Source organism: Rattus norvegicus, chromosome 17, assembly GCF_036323735.1.
Source record: "Rattus norvegicus strain BN/NHsdMcwi chromosome 17, GRCr8, whole genome shotgun sequence".
Lineage (NCBI taxonomy): Eukaryota > Metazoa > Chordata > Mammalia > Rodentia > Muridae > Rattus > Rattus norvegicus.
This window is the reverse complement of record NC_086035.1, coordinates 50495278-50512713: the sequence shown is the minus strand read 5'-3', so window position 1 is coordinate 50512713 and position 17436 is coordinate 50495278. Positions and strand designations below refer to the sequence as shown.

General features: G+C 41.4%; 1 protein-coding gene across 5 annotated transcripts in view; it reads left to right on the top strand.

Annotated features, from left to right (window-relative positions):
• Positions 1-17436, top strand: part of Amph (amphiphysin) — a 243566-nt gene that overhangs the window by 165870 nt on the left and 60260 nt on the right. For all 5 annotated transcript variants that reach the window (XM_039096041.2, XM_063276719.1, NM_022217.2 and 2 more), the window contains 2 exons: positions 12942-13049; positions 14168-14253. In XM_039096041.2, the coding sequence (XP_038951969.1) occupies positions 12942-13049; positions 14168-14253 (194 nt within the window). The remainder of the gene's footprint in view (positions 1-12941; positions 13050-14167; positions 14254-17436) is intronic.

Genomic DNA, 17436 nt, shown 5'->3' with positions numbered 1-17436 from the left:
ATCTTTCCATCTTTTGAGATCATCTTCAATTTCTTTCTTCAGAGGCTTGAAGTTCTTATCATACAGATCTTTCACTTGTTTGGTTAAAGTCACACCAAGGTATTTTACATTATTTGAAAGTATTATGAAGGGTGTTGTTTCCCTAATTCCTTTCTCGGCTTGTTTCTCTTTTGTGTAGAGGAAGGCGACTGATTTATTTGAGTTAATTGTATACCCAGCCACTTTGCTAAAGGTGTTTATCAGGTTTAGTAGTTCTCTGGTGGAACTTTTGGGATCACTTAAATATACTATCGTATCATCTGCAAATAGTGATATTTTGACTTCTTCCTTTCCAGTCTTTATCCCTTTGATCTCCTTTTGTCTGATTGCTCTGGCTAGGACTTCAAGAACTATATTGAATAAGTAGAGAGAGAGTGGACAGACTTGTCTAGTCCCAGATTTTAGTGGGATTGCTTCATGTTTCTCTCCATTTAGTTTAATGTTAGCTACTGGTTTGCTGTATATGGCTTTTATTATATTTAGGTATGGGCCTTGAATTCCTGTTCTTTCCAGGATTTTATCATGAAGGGGTGTTGAATTTTGTCAAATTCTTTCTCAGCACCTAATGAAATGATCGTGTGGTTTTTATATTTCAGTTTGTTTACATAGTGGTTTATGTTGATGGTTTTCTGTATATTAAACCATCCCTGCATATCTGGGATGAAGCCTACTTGATCATGATGGAGGATTGTTTTGATGTGCTCTTGGATTTGGTTTGCAAGAATTTTATTGATTATCTTTGTGTCAATATTCATAAGGGAAATTGTTCTGAAGTTCTCTTTCTTTGTTGGGTCTTTGTGTGGTTTAGGTATAAGAGTAATTGTGGCTTCATAGAAGGAATTCGGGAGTGATCCGTCTGTTTCAATTTTGTGGAATAGTTTGGATAGTATTGGTATGAGGTCTTCTATGAAGGTCTGATAGAATTCTGCACTGTACCCTTCTGGACCTGGGCTCTTTTTAGTTGGGAGACTTTTAATGAGTGCTTCTATTTCTTTAGGAGTTATGGGGTTGTTTAAATGGTTTATCTGTTCCTGATTTAACTTTGGTACCCGATATCTCTCTAGGAAATTATCCATTTCCTCCAGATTTTCAAGTTTTGTTGAATATAGGCTTTTGTAGTAAGATCTGTTTTTGATTTTCCTCTGTTTCTGTTGTTATGTCTCCCTTTTCATTTCTGATTTTGTTAACTTGGACACACTCTCTGTTTCCTCTGGTTAGTATGGCTAAGGGTTTATCTATTTTGTTGATTTTCTCAAAGACCCACCTTTTGGTTCTGTTGATTCTTTATATAGTCCTTTTTGTTTCTACTTCGTTGATTTCAGCTCTGAATTTCATTATTTCCTGCCTTCTACTCCTCCTGGGTGTGTTTGCTTCTTTTTGTTCTAGAGCTTTTAGGTATGCTGTCAAGCTGCTGATACATGCTCTCTCCTGTTTCTTTCTGTAGGCACTCAGAGCTATGAGTTTTCCTCTTAGCACAGCTTTCATTGTGTCCCCTAACTATAGGTATGTTGCACCTTCATTTTCATTAAATTCTAAGAAGTCTTTAATTTCTTTCTTTATTTCTTCCTTGACCAGGTTATCATTGAGTAGACCATTGTTCAACTTACATGTATATGTGGGCATTCTTTCCTTTCTGTTATTGAAGACCAGCTTTAGCCCATGGTGTTCTGATAGGATGCATGGGATTATTTCTGTCTTTCTGTATCTGTTGAAGCTTGTTTTATGACCGATTATATGACCAATTTTGGAGAAAGCATCATGAGGTGGTGAGACAAAGGTATATCCTTTTGTTTTAGGATAGAATGATCTATAAATATCTGTTACATCCATTTGATTCATGACTTCTCTTAGTCTGTCTATGTCTCTGTTTAATTTCTGTTTCCATGATCTGCCCATTGATGAGAGTGGGATGTTGAAATCTCCTAGTATTATTGTGTGAGGTACAATGTGTGCTTTGAGCTTTAGTAAGGTTACTTTTATGTATGTAGGTGCCCTTGTATTTGGAGCATAGATATTTAGAACTGAGAGTTCATCTTGGTGGATTTTTTCCTTTGATGGACATGAAGTGTCCTTCCTTATGTTTTTTGATGACTTTTGGTTGAAAATCGATTTTATTCAATATTAGAATTGCTACTCCAGCTTGCTTCTTCAAACCATTTGCTTGGAAAGTTGTTTTCCAGCCTTTTACTCTGAGGTAATGTCTGTCTTTGTCTCTGAGGCATGTTTCCTGTCGGCAGCAAAATGCTGGGTCCTCATTGCGTATCCAGTTTTTTAATCTGTGTATTTTTCTTGGGAAATGAAGTCCATTGATGTTGAGAGATATTAAGGAATAGTGATTGTTGCTTCCTGTTATGTTCATATTTGGATGTGAGATTATGTTTGTGTGCTTGTTTCTCTTTATTTTGTTGTAAGACAATTAGTTTCTTGCTTTTTCTAGGGTGTAGCTTTCCTTCTTGTATTGGGCTTTACCATTTGTTATCCTTTGTAGGGGTTGATTTGTAGAAAGATATTGTGTAAATTTGGTTTTGTCTTGGAATATCTTGGTGTCTCCGTCTATTTTAATTGAGAGCTTTGCTGGATACAGTAAAGCTGGCATTTGTGGTCTCTTATGGTCTGTATGACATCTGTCCAGGATCTCTGGCTTTCGTAGTCTCTGGTGAGAAGTCTTGTGTAATTCTCATAGGTCTTCCTTTATATGTTACTTGGCCTTTTCCCCTTACTGCTTTTAATATTCTTTTTTTTTTTTTTTTTTTTGTGCATTTGGTGCGTTGAGTATTATGTGACAGGAGGAGCTTCTTTTGTGGTCCAATCTATTTGGAGTTCTGTAGGCTTCTTGTATGTTTATGGGCATCTCTTTCTTTAAGTTAGGGAAGTTTCCTTTACGATTTTGCTGAAAATATTTACTGGCCCTTTGAGTTGGGAGTCTTCATTCTCTTCTATACCCATTATCCTTAGGTTTGATCCTCTCATTGAGTCCTGGATTTCCTGTATGTTTTGGGTCAGTAGCTTTTTCCATTTTCCATTATCTTTGACAGTTGTGTCAATGATTTCTGTTGGATCTTCTGCTTCTAAGATTCTTTCTTATATCTCTTGTATTCTGTTGGTGATGCTTGCATCTACGGCTCCTTGTCTCTTCCTTTGGTTTTCCATATCCAGGGTTTCTCCCTTTGTGCTTTCTTTATTGTTTCTATTTCCATTCTTTCACTTCCTTCACCTGTTTGATTGTGTTTTCCTATAATTCTTTCAGTGATTTTTGTGTTTCCTCTCTAAGGGCTTCTACTTGTTTACTTGTGTTTTCCTGTATTTCTCTAAGGGAGGGCCTTATGTCTTTCTTGAAGTCCTCCATCATCATGATCAAATTTGATTTTTAAATCTAGATCTTGCTTTACTGGTGTGTTTAGATATTCAGTGTTTGCTTTGGTGGGAGAATTGGGCTCCGATGATGCCATGTAGTCTTGGTTTCTGTTGCTTGGTTTCCTGTGCTTTCCTCTCACCTTCAGGTTGTCTCTGGTGTTACCTTGTTCTGCTATTTCTGACAGTGGCTAGACCGTCCTATAGGCCTGTGTGTCAGAAGTGCTGTAGACCTGTTTTCCTCTTTTCTTTCAGCCAGTTGTGGGAATAGAGTGTTCTGCTTTCAGGAGTGTAGTCATTCTTGTCCACTGGCTTTCAGCTGTTCCTGTGGGCGTCTGTCCTTAGTCTACCAGGCAGGTCACTTTGAGCAGAAAAGTTGGTCTTACCTCTAGTCTTGGGCCTGAAGTTGCTCCTTGAATCTAGGTTTCAGCTCTCCTTGAGGGCAGTAACCAGAAGGGCCTGCCCCTTTGTCCCGCGCGACCTCTCGCCAGCAAGAAAACACGTGGGGACATATGAATCCTTGCTGCAGCCAAAACGTTTATTCAATCTTAAGGAGAGCCCTGCGCGCCCACATGGCGCGGCTTATATACACCCTAGCGCGGCGCATCCACACCTGATTGTTCGCTTACCTATGATCTCATTAGGCACGCCCAGGAGTGGGCAAAGACCTGGCACGAAGGCACTCTTGCACATGCGCACACCATTAACTTCGTGAAAGGAAGTCGGCTGGCGCGGCAGAGGCCAGCGCCATCTTGTAATGGCGGAAGCTATCCTGGCCTTCCACATGGGGTGCAGTGGAAGCCAGTGCCATCTTGTGGTGGCGAATGTTAAAGCGGCCCTCTACATCTTCCCCTATTTATTTATTTTATAACAGCCATGATCACCCTATTGCGTGCAATGAGGAAACCTCAGCGATGTGGAAGGGCTGATCAAAGGATCATTGAGTCTCTCTCATCCCAGTGTAATGGATCCACAGATCCATGGGGTGCAAGAGCAGAGAACTCAGATACCGACTAATTTTTTGAAGATAGATAACCAAATTCCAGGGGAAGCCCCTTGAACAATGGCCACAAGTGCTTGAGTGATAACGGCCTTGTCACGTTTCTGTTGAGATCTGAGTTTGCAAACCAACCATAGCATGAACACTAATCCACAGCATAGGGCTGCACCAAACAGAGCCACTCCCGATAAGTAGTGGGCACCTCATCTGGTTCACCTCAGCTGTTACCACCAAGGGCCGTAGTCAAGCCGCTCCTATAATAGAATTTAGAATTCCCAATTGTTAGCAACTACTCCAGAAAGTTCACCCACTGTGCTTGTCTAACAATAGATTGGGGGAGGATAACTCCAGACATTGTAGACACAATGTCTGCAGCAGTAATGGCTACTACAATAGCAGTGAAAGTGTCAAGGTCTTTTCCAGGACAGTTCAGGATCAGTCATTTTTCTCTGGAACAACCAGCAGACAATGGAACCATTTCTGAGATCTGTACAACCAGGGCAGAGTTCCCCAGTCCACAGCAGCTTTACGCAGGTGTCATTCCTGTGAAGCTACAGTCTGTAAAATGACCAGTTAAGGCAGAAAGAGTAACCAGGGAAATGAGGGGGGCATCAACGGCTGGAGTCCAGTCTTCTCCTGCAAGCAGCAGTGCACAGAGGGTCAGAGAGCAGGCCACAGTGGGACGGGACACACGCAGCGGTAACACTGACTGCAGCAACGCCAAAATCTCTGTGATGACAAATGATGAGGGGGAATCTTCCATCTTCCTCTCAGGGCAGAGGAATGACTCCAGGGACCCGAACCATGAAAGCTGAATCTTCACGCAACCAGGATCAGCAAGTCTCACCCGCCACTCAGGCAGCTGGCACACTCTTGTAGCATCCTGTAGAAAAAACACAAACATTCCCTCTTCCCCGTATAAAATATCTGGGCAGGATCATGTCAATATGTGGATCTCTCTATTTCACCTAGGCAGAAGTATGCCTCATTGTAGGGTGCCACAAACTTTGACATCCAAATTTTAAAATTGAAATAAAAGGAGCATTATTTAGCATACAGGGATAACTCCCCCTATTTATTTATTAAGATATAGTAAGGATATTATTTATGAGGTAAGTCCTCGAGGATTAAATTGAGGACACTGAGCACTTGTATTTATAAATTGACTTGTATACCAAATTATTGTCTCCAGCATTATTGTTTTGGATATATAAAGAATGAGATTTTTTGACTAATTGTTCCTATGTAAGGCCTATAATCTGTCTGGTATCATTGTCCTCCCTTGCTAAAGAGCCCAGGCAATCCAGTTTGAGTTCTTAAATGTCCTATAAAGGAACAGTACTTAGTGCTCTTAATCACTAAGCCATTTCTCTAGCACCTCACAAACTTTATTTACCTAAACATAAGCATTAATTAGAAATGTCGAATCTTGTAAATATTGTCCAATCAGTCTTACTAGAAATCTCTGAGCTGGCAGGGCGAGGCTGAGAATTTAAAGTAAGCAAATGGAGTCTTCTTCTTTTCATATTAACTCCATTACCATTTTCAAAGAGCTGGGTCTATGGTTTTGTTTAGTTGTCTGAGCCAGAGCACTGAAAGCACAGTGAGTTGTCAGACATTCACACTGAAATCACTCATTGATTTTAAGTAGAAAACCTGTCTCTAATAAAGCATTAAGTAATTGAAATCAATTGTAAACCACAAGCCACACATTGGCTATCAGTATGTGAATTGAAAGCTTGATTTAAAAACAGTGACTAAACCACGGAATTTAATAATCTTTGTTGAAGCAATAGAAACTCAAGAGAATAAACAAGTGATCCAATCATACATGTAGCCTTTTCATTAGATGAACCACCTATAAATACACTAAGCGCATTTCCTATAGGTTGTATGCACAAGTATATAGGAAGTACAAAAGCATGTAAAGAGTAAAATTATCAATTTGTCTGAAAAATTTGTATATGTAATAGGCCAAATATCAGTATTTTGTAATAACCAATTTGATTGTTGTTTGGAATAAGGTATGTTTCACCAGGTTTAGTTTTAAAATACTTCCATGACTCTAGTCCACAACTCTGTATTAACACAGTTGAAGCTTTATCTCCAATGTGCATAACAAAGACCTAAGTCATCTGGTAAGGTGAGGTACTTAGCCAATTACCATATCCTTAGAAGCGTAAAATTAGTTTCAAATATTCTTTTCTAGAGTAGTCTAACAGCTACTCCCCAAATATTAAAGCTCATTTTGAGAGCAAAGGTTTGTAGTAAAAATTTCCATATACACTGAAAGATTCAAGGTTCTAACTTCTTACATCGAAGAAGCAACAAAATTACATAATATAAGGCTATTACCCTTGGCAGGGAAGGGAGAGGCAAAGATTAAAACAGAGACTGAAGGAACACCCATTCGGAGCCTGCCCCACATGTGGCCCATACATATACAGCCATCCAATTAGACAAGATGGATGAAGCAAAGAAGTGCAGACCGACAGGAGCCGGATGTAGATCGCTCCTGAGAGACACAGCCAGAATACAGCAAATACAGAGGCGAATGCCAGCAGCAAACCACTGAACTGAGAATAGGTCCCCCGTTGAAGGAATCAGAGAAAGAACTGGAAGAGCTTGAAGGTGCTCGAGACCCCAAAAGTACAACAATGTCAAGCAACCAGAGCTTCCAGGGACTAAGCCACTACCTAAAGACTATACATGGACTGACCCTGGACTCTGACCCCATAGGTAGCAATGAATATCCTAGTAAGAGCACCGGTGGAAGGGGAAGCCCTGGGTCCTGCTAAGACTGAACCCCCAGTGAACTAGACTATGGGGGGAGGGCGGCAATGGGGGGAGGGTTGGGAGGGGAACACCCATAAGGAAGGGGAGGGGGGAGGGGGATGTTTGCCCGGAAACCGGGAAAGGGAATAACACTTGAAATGTATATAAGAAATACTCAAGTTAATAAAAAAAAATAAGGCTATTAGCCATTCTTTTGTAAAATTTTTAATGATATCACTTTATGGGCTCTCTAAAATTATAAGCAAGCTCACGAAATGAAAACTCAAAATCAATCCTCTAAATCTATCTTGAAATGGCAGTTGGAGTAAGTAAACTGGCTGTAATGTTCTCACAAGTTCCAAAACCTCATTAATCCTTTGTAAATCTTGTAACAATCTCTACCTGTTTGATTTTTTCTTAATTAAAAATAAGTTTGAGTTAGTCAATGTAACATTGGCAATCCTTAATCACAATCCTTAAATTCTCCTTGTAACACCAGAGCACAACCACAACTTTGGGAAGTCACCTGAGTTCTGAGTACTGACTAGGCAGCTGTCCTTGGGGCAGTGGAATTAGCATTAAAATACAGATAGCTTTAGGGCAAACCACAACTTTGGAAAGCAAAACTCTACCTCCAACAATCTAGGACAAAGTTTGACTGCCAATTCCTATAGATGAATGCACAATGGTGTAGTCTCCAGTACCTCAACAAAGAGACATTGTCCTAAATTCTTTTAGAAGCCTGGTTTCTAGTATAAGAATTCCATAAAAATACTATCTCAATTTAGACCTGTTTCCCTGGTTTGGCTCATGCCACATGTTGTCTAGAATGACTCAGTCCAAATTACCAGTTTTATGTCAACTTTCTGTTATCAATATTATATCTTTTTAACCATATCCAATAACTAACAAAGCCAACAATCTATGACCAAGGCAAGTAGAGCATATTTACACATATAAAACCAATCAGAAACAAATTGATGTGGCTACACATATCTTTAATATTTAGACCAAACACCATTTTTACCTTTTTAGCTATGATTTTAAGAGAAGCACCTTGTCGCCTGTTGAGTCAAATAATAAGTCAGGGATTCCTCTAAGAGAAACAGCTCTCAGCTCTTGTACCAAAGAAGCTGAGAAGCTGCTGGCGCCTTTAAGATCAGCTCGTGCAGACGCTTAGCCTCTGGGCAGCTTCTCCAGCTAACCTAGACTCCTGGCTGTAGGTGCAGGGCTCTAAAGGCCTGATTGAAACTATTTTTTATTCATTTGTCCCTTTTTGAAACGAGTTAAAACCAAATCAAGATGTGAACGACCAGCAGATAAAGTTTTTACCATTTTTTCTTTTGAACATGAAACATAAAACATTTAAACAACGAGAAGCAAGAACCACAGACATAAGCTGACAGACATGGGGACATCCTGGTGCACCAAGGACAGACAATAGACAAAGAGGGAAAAAACCAGATGGTGTTCACGGTGACTATCCACTCGAGTGGAGTTGATATGGACGAAGGATTGTCTCAATTCCTGGACTAGTCCATCAACGTGTTGAAACCAAATTCCTGTATGATACTGAGATATATTACGGGATATCTGAGCAGCACAACTGACATTCACAAATGGTATGGAAGTGAAACACAGTCCTGAGTATTTCCACTCACAACCCAATTACATTAACTCCATCAAGCTGTGCATGGGCATTGAGATGTCCTTTTGTTTGATTCTCCTGAATAAAATTTCAGGCAGTCTGCCTCTATCAAGTCTAATCAGTATGACTCTGAAAAGCTTCCAGAGCCTAATCACCTTTTACAAGCATAAAGACAAAGTTTTTCTCCCAAGATACTGTTTTCCTTTTATCTCCTTTTCTTTTCGTTTTTTCTTTAGAGACCTTTACTCCCTCCGGCATACTTTCTTGTTGCTCTGTAAGGACCCTCTGACCTGTCCTAATGGCTGTAACGGCTTCCCACACAAAGAAAAAAATAAACAAAATTACCAGCCTTGTCCACGAAGGATCCATAACTTTCGGTTTCTTCACAGTGGCTCTCTACCTAGGCCCATATCTTTCTTCTTCATAGCGAGCTGCCTCATCTTCTAAATCCTCTTCCTCAGAGGAGCCAAGCTCATCTGTTTCTGAACTATCAAGCCCCAAGACCTCTAACTCCTTTACCGGATAAAGGCTTTTTTTCGGGGTTTTCTCCTCCTTTCCCTGTTTATTTAATTTAATCTTAGCAGGGAGGCCCCCTTTTTTATTCAGGGTACCCTTTGTATTCGGGGCCCCCGTTTTTGCAGGGGTCCCTGCCTCAGTAGCCGAGGTGGCCACTGTCCCTGGGGCGTCCTTTCCCCGTTCTATCACCTCTGACGGTAGTAAGACCGCAGAGGGGCCTGGTGCTTGAGATTGATTAGTATCATTTTTTCATTGCAACCTTTCACTACGCTCCATTTCTGACATGCTTTCCTGAATTTCGTCCAGGGCCTCTTGGCCTGCCGCTATTATAGGACGAAAAATGTCTTTACCTAAACAATCCTTAACCATCTGCCAAATTCCTAACGTTCCTGGCCTCAGACCACCATGTAATAGAGGCCTCAACAGCACCCTCAGCAGAAGGAGAAAGATACGATAGGTCAAGACCAAACAATTCGGAAATTATCATGTCTCTCGGAGCTTACCTCAATTCCTGCAGCTTCTGGATTCTCTCCGCGGACTGAGGACCCCCTCTTGGCGCCTGGCGATGGTGTGGCGTTTTTTTATCCCGGGTTTCGGCACCAGATGTCCCGCGTGACCTCTCACCAGCAAGAAAACACGCAGGGACATACGAATCCTTGCTGCAGCCAAAACTTTTATTCAATCTTAAGGAGAGCCCTGCACGCCCGCATGGCGCGGCTTATATACATCCTAGCGTGGCGCATCCACATCTGATTGGTCACTTACCCATGATCTCATTAGGCACACCCTGGAGTGGCAAAGACCTGGCATGAAGGCACTCTTGCACATGCGCACACTGTTAACTTCCTGAAAGGAAGTCGGCTGGTGCAGCGGAGGCCAGCGCCATCTTGTAATGGCGGAAGCTATCCTGGCCTTCCACGTGGGGCGCAGTGGAAGCCAGCGCCATCTTGTGGTGGCGAATGTTAAAGCGGCACTCTACACCCCTCCTTCTCCGGGGTCCCTGTGCATAGGGGCCCAGATGGTGTTAGGCATTTTCCTTTAGAGTCAGAAATTTGGGCAGAGAGTCATCTCTTCTGGTTTCCCAGGCGTGTCTGCCTCTCTGAAGGTCTAGCTCTCCCTACCATGTGATTTGAGTGCAGGGAACTGTTTGACCAAGTCCCTTTAGGTCCTGGTGCAGTCTGCACCAGAGGGGTCCTGCAGTTTGAGTGCCTCTATCTTCCGGTTCCCAGAGGTCCTATACAGTTTCTTTTTGGGCCAGGGATGTGGGCAAGGGTGGGCAGTACTGACGGTCTCTGCTGCCCTGCAGTCTCATGAGTGCCCACACATCTGGGTGATCAGCTCTCTCTTCCATGGAGTTTGGGTGCAGGAGGCTGTGGGATGGATCAGCGAGGTTCGGGCTCTAGCTAGAAATCAGAAGTGTCTGATCCCAGCTGAATTTTGCCTTTCTGTGTCCTGAGTCCACCAGGCAGGCCACTTGGAGCAGAAAAGTTGGTCTTACCTCTGGTCTCAGTACTGAAGTCACTCCTCCTCAGGACTGGGTTTCAGCTCTCCGTCTTAAATTACATCTTAAGTCAGCATACAAAATAGTGGGTTATATTCTCATTTTCATACATGTATTACTGTGCTTTGCTCATGTTCCCTCCATTTGCCTCTCCTTTGTTTTTTGTTATTAATGTTCTTAACAACCGACTATGACAGGTCTAGGTTCCTACAAGTCAGTATTTTTTTTTTCCTTCTGGGTTTATGAGTTTCTCAAATCTATACTTTGGTAACTGAGCACTTAGGTTCACAAACTTGATGCTCACATTTCCTGTATTTTCAAAGAAGCAAAGAAGTAGGAGTTGGTTAAAAGGAAAAAAAAAAAACAGTGGATTCATGAACAGCTTGTGCATTACTGTAAAGAGGAGACAAACTTCAGTCTTTCCTGAACTGGTGGTTAAACCTTCTAGAATATAAGACACAAAAGCCAGGAAGTATGTGTAAGTTGGTGTAGCTGTGGAATGAGGTGCTGAACTGTGTGAAATCTCTTCCCATGAGGCCAGTTCCTCCTTTGACTAGTGATAGAGCTCTAGTTGTCCTTCCCCAGGTGTCAAATTTAGGTTAAATTTTAATTTTTTTGGGTCCATTGTTTCAATAGTTTGACCTCTGAAGAGGAGGGGCACAAATCTCAGGGTATCACTTTACTCACTTTATCTGCTAGAGCTTTAGTCTAGAATCATGGTTACAGTCAGTCACTATGTCAGTCTCCTCTCTCTCTCTCTGTCTCTCTCTGTCTCTCTCTGTCTCTCTGTCTCTGTCTCTCTCTGTCTCTCTGTCTCTGTCTCCCTCTGTCTTTCTCTGTCTCTGTCTCTCTGTCTCTGTCTCTCTCTGTCTTTCTCTGTCTCTGTCTCTCGGTCTCTGTCTCTGTCTCTCTCTCTCTCTCTCTCTCCATCCAGTCTAGAGAAACACATAGATAGGATACAAATAGGAGCTGAAGTTCGAGGACAATAAGTTCATTTACATTACCAACTTTTTCAAGGACTGGAAAATGGCTCCTGGAGCTTGTGGAGGTCTCCATTTAGAAAACGCCCTTTGATGGTTAGATTGAGCTTGTTTATGTGCAGCTACCTGAAAAATGACTTGCTTCATATAAAGGAGAACGGCCTGTGTTGGCTACTACACCTTTCTAGGAGCTTATTGTGGGCTACTGTGCACATAATTACTAGCTATATGATCCCTATGCAAGTAGGAGTCATGCAAATGAAGATAGTCCTGGTTGATCAAAGTGCAGTTCTGGTCAAACGCTTGGTCCATACCTAGTGGTTTGGGATTTCTGACCAAGGCTGTGAAAATTCCTTAATGAAGTGGCCATGGGAATGAACCATCCCATCAGCAGTATCCCTGTGTTCTGAACACCAGCATTTTCAAAGTGACACATTAGCTCTAGAGATTCTAATACATAAAGGACCATGATATACTGAGAAGAGATTTCTTGGGCAGTGAAACTGCTATTATAATCATATTATATTGTAATTGTATTATAATCATAAACTGCTATTTAGTCATAAAACAAAACCTAATATAGCTTTCTATCTGCAGACTGCAGCACATTAAGAATCAGAGTAAATGCTAATGGAGAGTCCAATTTGCCTGCTCCCCCAAAGCAACTGCAGGGTTTTCTCGGTAATTGGTGGAAACATGCTATTAGTGGCTTGTAATCGGCCTCTTTGTCAGAAGGGACGCTGTTTGGTCTGTTGTAGCACAATGGTCTAGAAGCTTTATTCTGATTTCTCGCAGTCTTCTCCCTACTTTTATCCATGCTCACCCCCGTCTTGTTTTAAATCTTCACCTTCCATGCCAATAAAATGGCCTAGAAGGTAAGGGTGCTTGCCACCAAGCCTGGTAACCCATGTGAGTTCATTTCAGAAACCCTCATGCTAGGCTAGAAGGAGAGAACACACTCCTGTAGATTATTCTTTAACTGTGCTCACACAGGCACATAAATACATTGTAAATACAATGGTCCTTTTACAGTCCTCAGCTACTTTCATCACAGAAAGCATTTGACCTTTGACTTTTGGCAGTCAGAGACTGACACCCCCTCTCCAGTTCATGTGCTTTCCATGTTGGCAGAATCGCATCGCTAAGCGCAGCAGGAAGCTCGTGGATTACGACAGTGCCCGCCATCACCTGGAGGCTCTGCAGAGTTCCAAAAGGAAGGATGAGAGTCGGATCTCTAAGGTAGGGCTGGATCCATCCAGGGATGGACTCACACTCTGAATCTTAAGGCATATAACGTTTAAAAATTCCATGTTCCCCTTTTAAAGAAAGACTTCAATTAGGACAGAGTTCAAACTAAATCATACTTTTCTAAGTCACTTTAAGTAAAAATACATTTTTGCTTTGTTATTAGAATTGAGATCACATGAGCGAGCCTTACTGACACATTGTGACCAGAATAACTTCAAGCCTTTTGCAGTGTTGCAAGATCAAAGAAACCAAGGAGTGTTTCTGCACTTCTTTCTATATTGTTGGAAAATACTGATAAAATATAGATTTAGGTGAGATGCCAACACTGTAATGCCCAGAGAAAAATGTAGTTACTGTTTAAACTCTGTGATAAAACACCGTGCCTAGGCTTGTTTGAGGCTTTGTGTCTTGAGGGTTAGGAGTCCATCACCATCACAAGGGGGAATTATGGCAGCAGGCAGGGATGGCAATCAGGAATCTGGGAGCTCATTCCTTAGTTCACAAGCAGGAGACACAGAGATCAGACAGAAAATTGAGCAAGACTTTAAGCTCTCAAAGCTCCTAGTGACACGCTTCCTCTATCAAGGCTACCCCTCCAAGCCTACACAGAAATCATCACTAATCAGGGAACAAGTAATCAAAAGCCCGAGAGAGACTATGGGGTTATCTCTTTCAAGCCACCACAGTTGTGTATGTCAGCAGTCTGCAGATGGCAGCTAAATGAGGCCAGCTAGCCACAATTCCCTTAGATTCCAGGCTTAGTTTGTCTTTCCTATCACGTATCACTGCTAAATCTCCTTCCAACATGACATCTCTAGATCAAGTTCCCTATTGCCTATGTCTCTTAATGGATCCCATTGGGAAAAATTTCTCAATCCCCTAGCATGACATGAGAACTTCATAGCTTGATCATGACTTACTTTTCAAGGCTTACAAATTTCAAGTTCTTTCTGTTGCCCTTTAATTACAAAATGGTGTGGATTTCAACAAATATCTCTCCTCAAAAAGCTTCTCAGGATACAGTAAGGTTCTTTCTCTTCAATATGAAGTAATGCCTATATATACAGAAATGGATCTCTCATGTGTAATGTGTTGTGTGTCATTTCTAGGCAGAAGAGGAGTTTCAGAAAGCACAGAAAGTGTTTGAAGAGTTCAATGTTGACTTACAAGAAGAATTGCCATCACTATGGTCAAGGTAAACGCTCTTCTGCTCCAGGCTGCGCCTTTCAGCAGTTCAAGAGGAGTGGCTTTCTTTTAAGTCACTTTCCTTGACTCTGCTTTCTTCTGGGTCTGTCATATTTCTGTTGTGTTCAGAAGTTCTGTACTTGTGGTTTCTAATATGGAAGCCACTTGCTATATAGACCTGCTGAGCAGCCACTTGAGGCGTGTCTGTGGAGACTGAGGAAAAATATTTGTATTTATTTCATTGTATCTCATTTTAATTAAGTAGCCATGAGTGTCTGGCAGCTGTTTAAACCTTGTTAAGTTTCTCAAGTGGAGAATTCTAACCAGAGGCACTGGGAGAATTTCTCCTGTCATAAAACTTACAACAAGACCCCTTCAGCTCTTGGTTGGATTTCCAGTATCCTAAAACCACATCTTTACCTTCTAACGTTGTTCTTCGGAAGTTTCACCTGAGTTATAGCACTATTTCAGACATCAAATGCTGCTCTTACTTACAGGTATTCCACGAGTTTATGATCTTGAGTGAGATTTATGTAGTTTATTCTGTTTTTATTGCTCTGTGCTAGAACCACGGAGTTGCTGGAAGCAGTGATGCCTTATGGTTTTCAGTCCTCATTAGCAGTTCCGTGTCGCCAGCCATTCAAATATAACTCTGCTTGATATGCTGTATTACTTTTAGTTAATACTTACCCTACTTCTAAATAGCTGGTGGCCCCAAAGAGATTAAACATATCTGCAGGCTTAACTTCCTGCTGCTTGTATCTAAGTTAAAGGGTTTAACTGAAATAGCACACACTCATGATTTTTACAAGTACATAGTTCTTTTCACATTTACATTGCTCAAGCCTGAAATTGAAGTCAGTACTTTTAATCTTCAGTGTCTCCTGTGGGGAAATGCACAGGACTGTACATGCAGCAGGAAACATGTACTCAGTGATGGATGCTTGAATTCCTGCATCAAAGTCATCTTAGCCCTTCAGAAATTAATTGTGTCCAGTTGTGCTGTACTGTTCATAAGGTCCTCTCTTCGCTGTTCTCTGCCTAATTTATCAATGAAGCTGCCTTATTGACAGCTGCTATTTTCAGTCCCATTTTTCTCTTCAATCTGTCAGCTTTTAAAAAATATATATTTTACTCATTTTTGGATGTGCATATTATTGAGGATATTATCTCTATAAAATGTCCTATGTTTTAGTTTGCTTACTTTGAGATGGCACCTCATATAGCCCAGGCTGTCTGTTTACCCACTTTGTAGCAAAAGATTATTATGAATTACTACCCTCTTGCCTTTACCTCCCAATCTCTGGAATTGCAGTGTGCACACCATGTCGAGCTATAAAGCATCCTCTTTTATTTCTCTTAAAAAGTGTCTCTCTGATACCCACTCCAGGACTCTGTTGTTTACTATTTACATGGTGCACCCTTTTCCATTCACCCAGTTTGCGTCTTTGAATCCAAAGGGTGGATGATACTAAGCTTGATGTTCATCTTTAGTTGGTCCTTTCCTCCTTGGTTCTTTTATTATCTTTTGTTTTCCTGCAAAGAAAATCCTATTTCAAACATGTAGATGAACAAAGGAAAGAAGCAAGGTCTGGGAAGAAGACTCAGTCAGTGAAGCTCTTGCCATGCAAGCATGATAACCCGATGTCAGATCTTCAGTGCCAAGTAGAGCTGGGTGTGGTGCCACACATCTGCCAAAAAGTACCAGAAACCAGAGGATCCAGATGGCTCACTGGAGCTCAGCAGCTGTCAGTCTAGCCAATTGGTGAGCTGCATGATCAGTGAGAGACTCAAAGAATGTGGTGAGACATCGATCTACCTCTGGTCATCACATGCACATGCACACATGCGCACATGCGCACATACACACATACGTTACTGCATAGAAGGAGATATAGATTGCAAAAAACTGACTTATTTTCTACTCTGGGGGATTTGATGGAGATTGAACTTAGAGTCTCATTCATGCCTCACTTTACCTCCTGACCTATATTTATATTTTAACCAAACTTATGATTCATAGAAAATGGTGATAAATTACTGTAAAGAAGGGGGATTCCATAGGGAATGGTTAAGTAGAATTTTTTGCAGTCAGTATTTGGTTAACAAATATTCCAAGCTAATGAGTGCACCAACAAGGGTGTGAGAATTGGAGAGGTTTTAATTTAGAATTTTTGTCTTATTTTATATGTATGGGTATTTTGCCTACATATGTTTCTGGGTATCACATGCATGCCTGGTACCAATGAAGCCCAGAAGAGAAGGTCAAGTACCCTGGAACTGGGGGAGTTTATGGTGGTTGGGAGCTGCCACGTGAGTGGTGTGAACTAAACTGAGGTCTTCTGAAATAGCATCTAGTGCTCTTAACCCCTGAGACATTTCTCCAGCTCCGGTTCTTGGAAGCTTATTAATGTGATATGGCACAAAGGTGATAGAAAAGAGAACTCAAAGGAGGGAAGTGTGGGGAGAAAGCAGGACAGAGAGCAGAGGTTATATTCACTTATTTGTCAAGTATTTATTGGCCGCCCACTCTGTGTCTAGCTTCTTTGATGTGCTATAGACCTTATACTGAACGTTTTGTTTTCTTAAAGCCTACATTGAAGGATAAAAAGAAACAAAAGTAAAATGTCATGCAAAAATAATGTAATTGAGACTGGCCTTGCTGAGTGCCCAGGGTAACTTTAGAGATGAGGATTTAGTACATAATGAAAATGAAGGTTTTGAAATGTAATAAGTTCCATCTCATGTGTGATGTGTTTGAAGATGCATTAAGAAGTTTATTAAGTAATCAAGTAAGTTTACTATGCTTGTAAGTGAAAAAGAAGGAAAGGAAGTATGGGAGGTGTCAATGGCCATGTCTGAGTGGCAATATGAAGCAGTGTGCAGTGTCAGGAGGCCCCGCAGAAAAACCTAAGAAGAAATAATGATAGCTCTATCAGGGCCCTCAAAGAAAATAGAACCTCAAGAAGCTGAGAACAGCGGACACTCCATTGTTGAATGTGTTCCAGGAATCCCCATTATAATAGGAAGACCAAATGCACGAGAACTTCGGATATTTCACTTGGACTGAACTTCTAGAGAGGGCTCAGTGGGTGGAAGGACCAGGGGCTCCATGGCAGGCACTGGTGACCTCATGGAGCATGAGAGGACAGCACTGTGGATATCTCTGGTTTGTAAATATTGATTTTAGGAT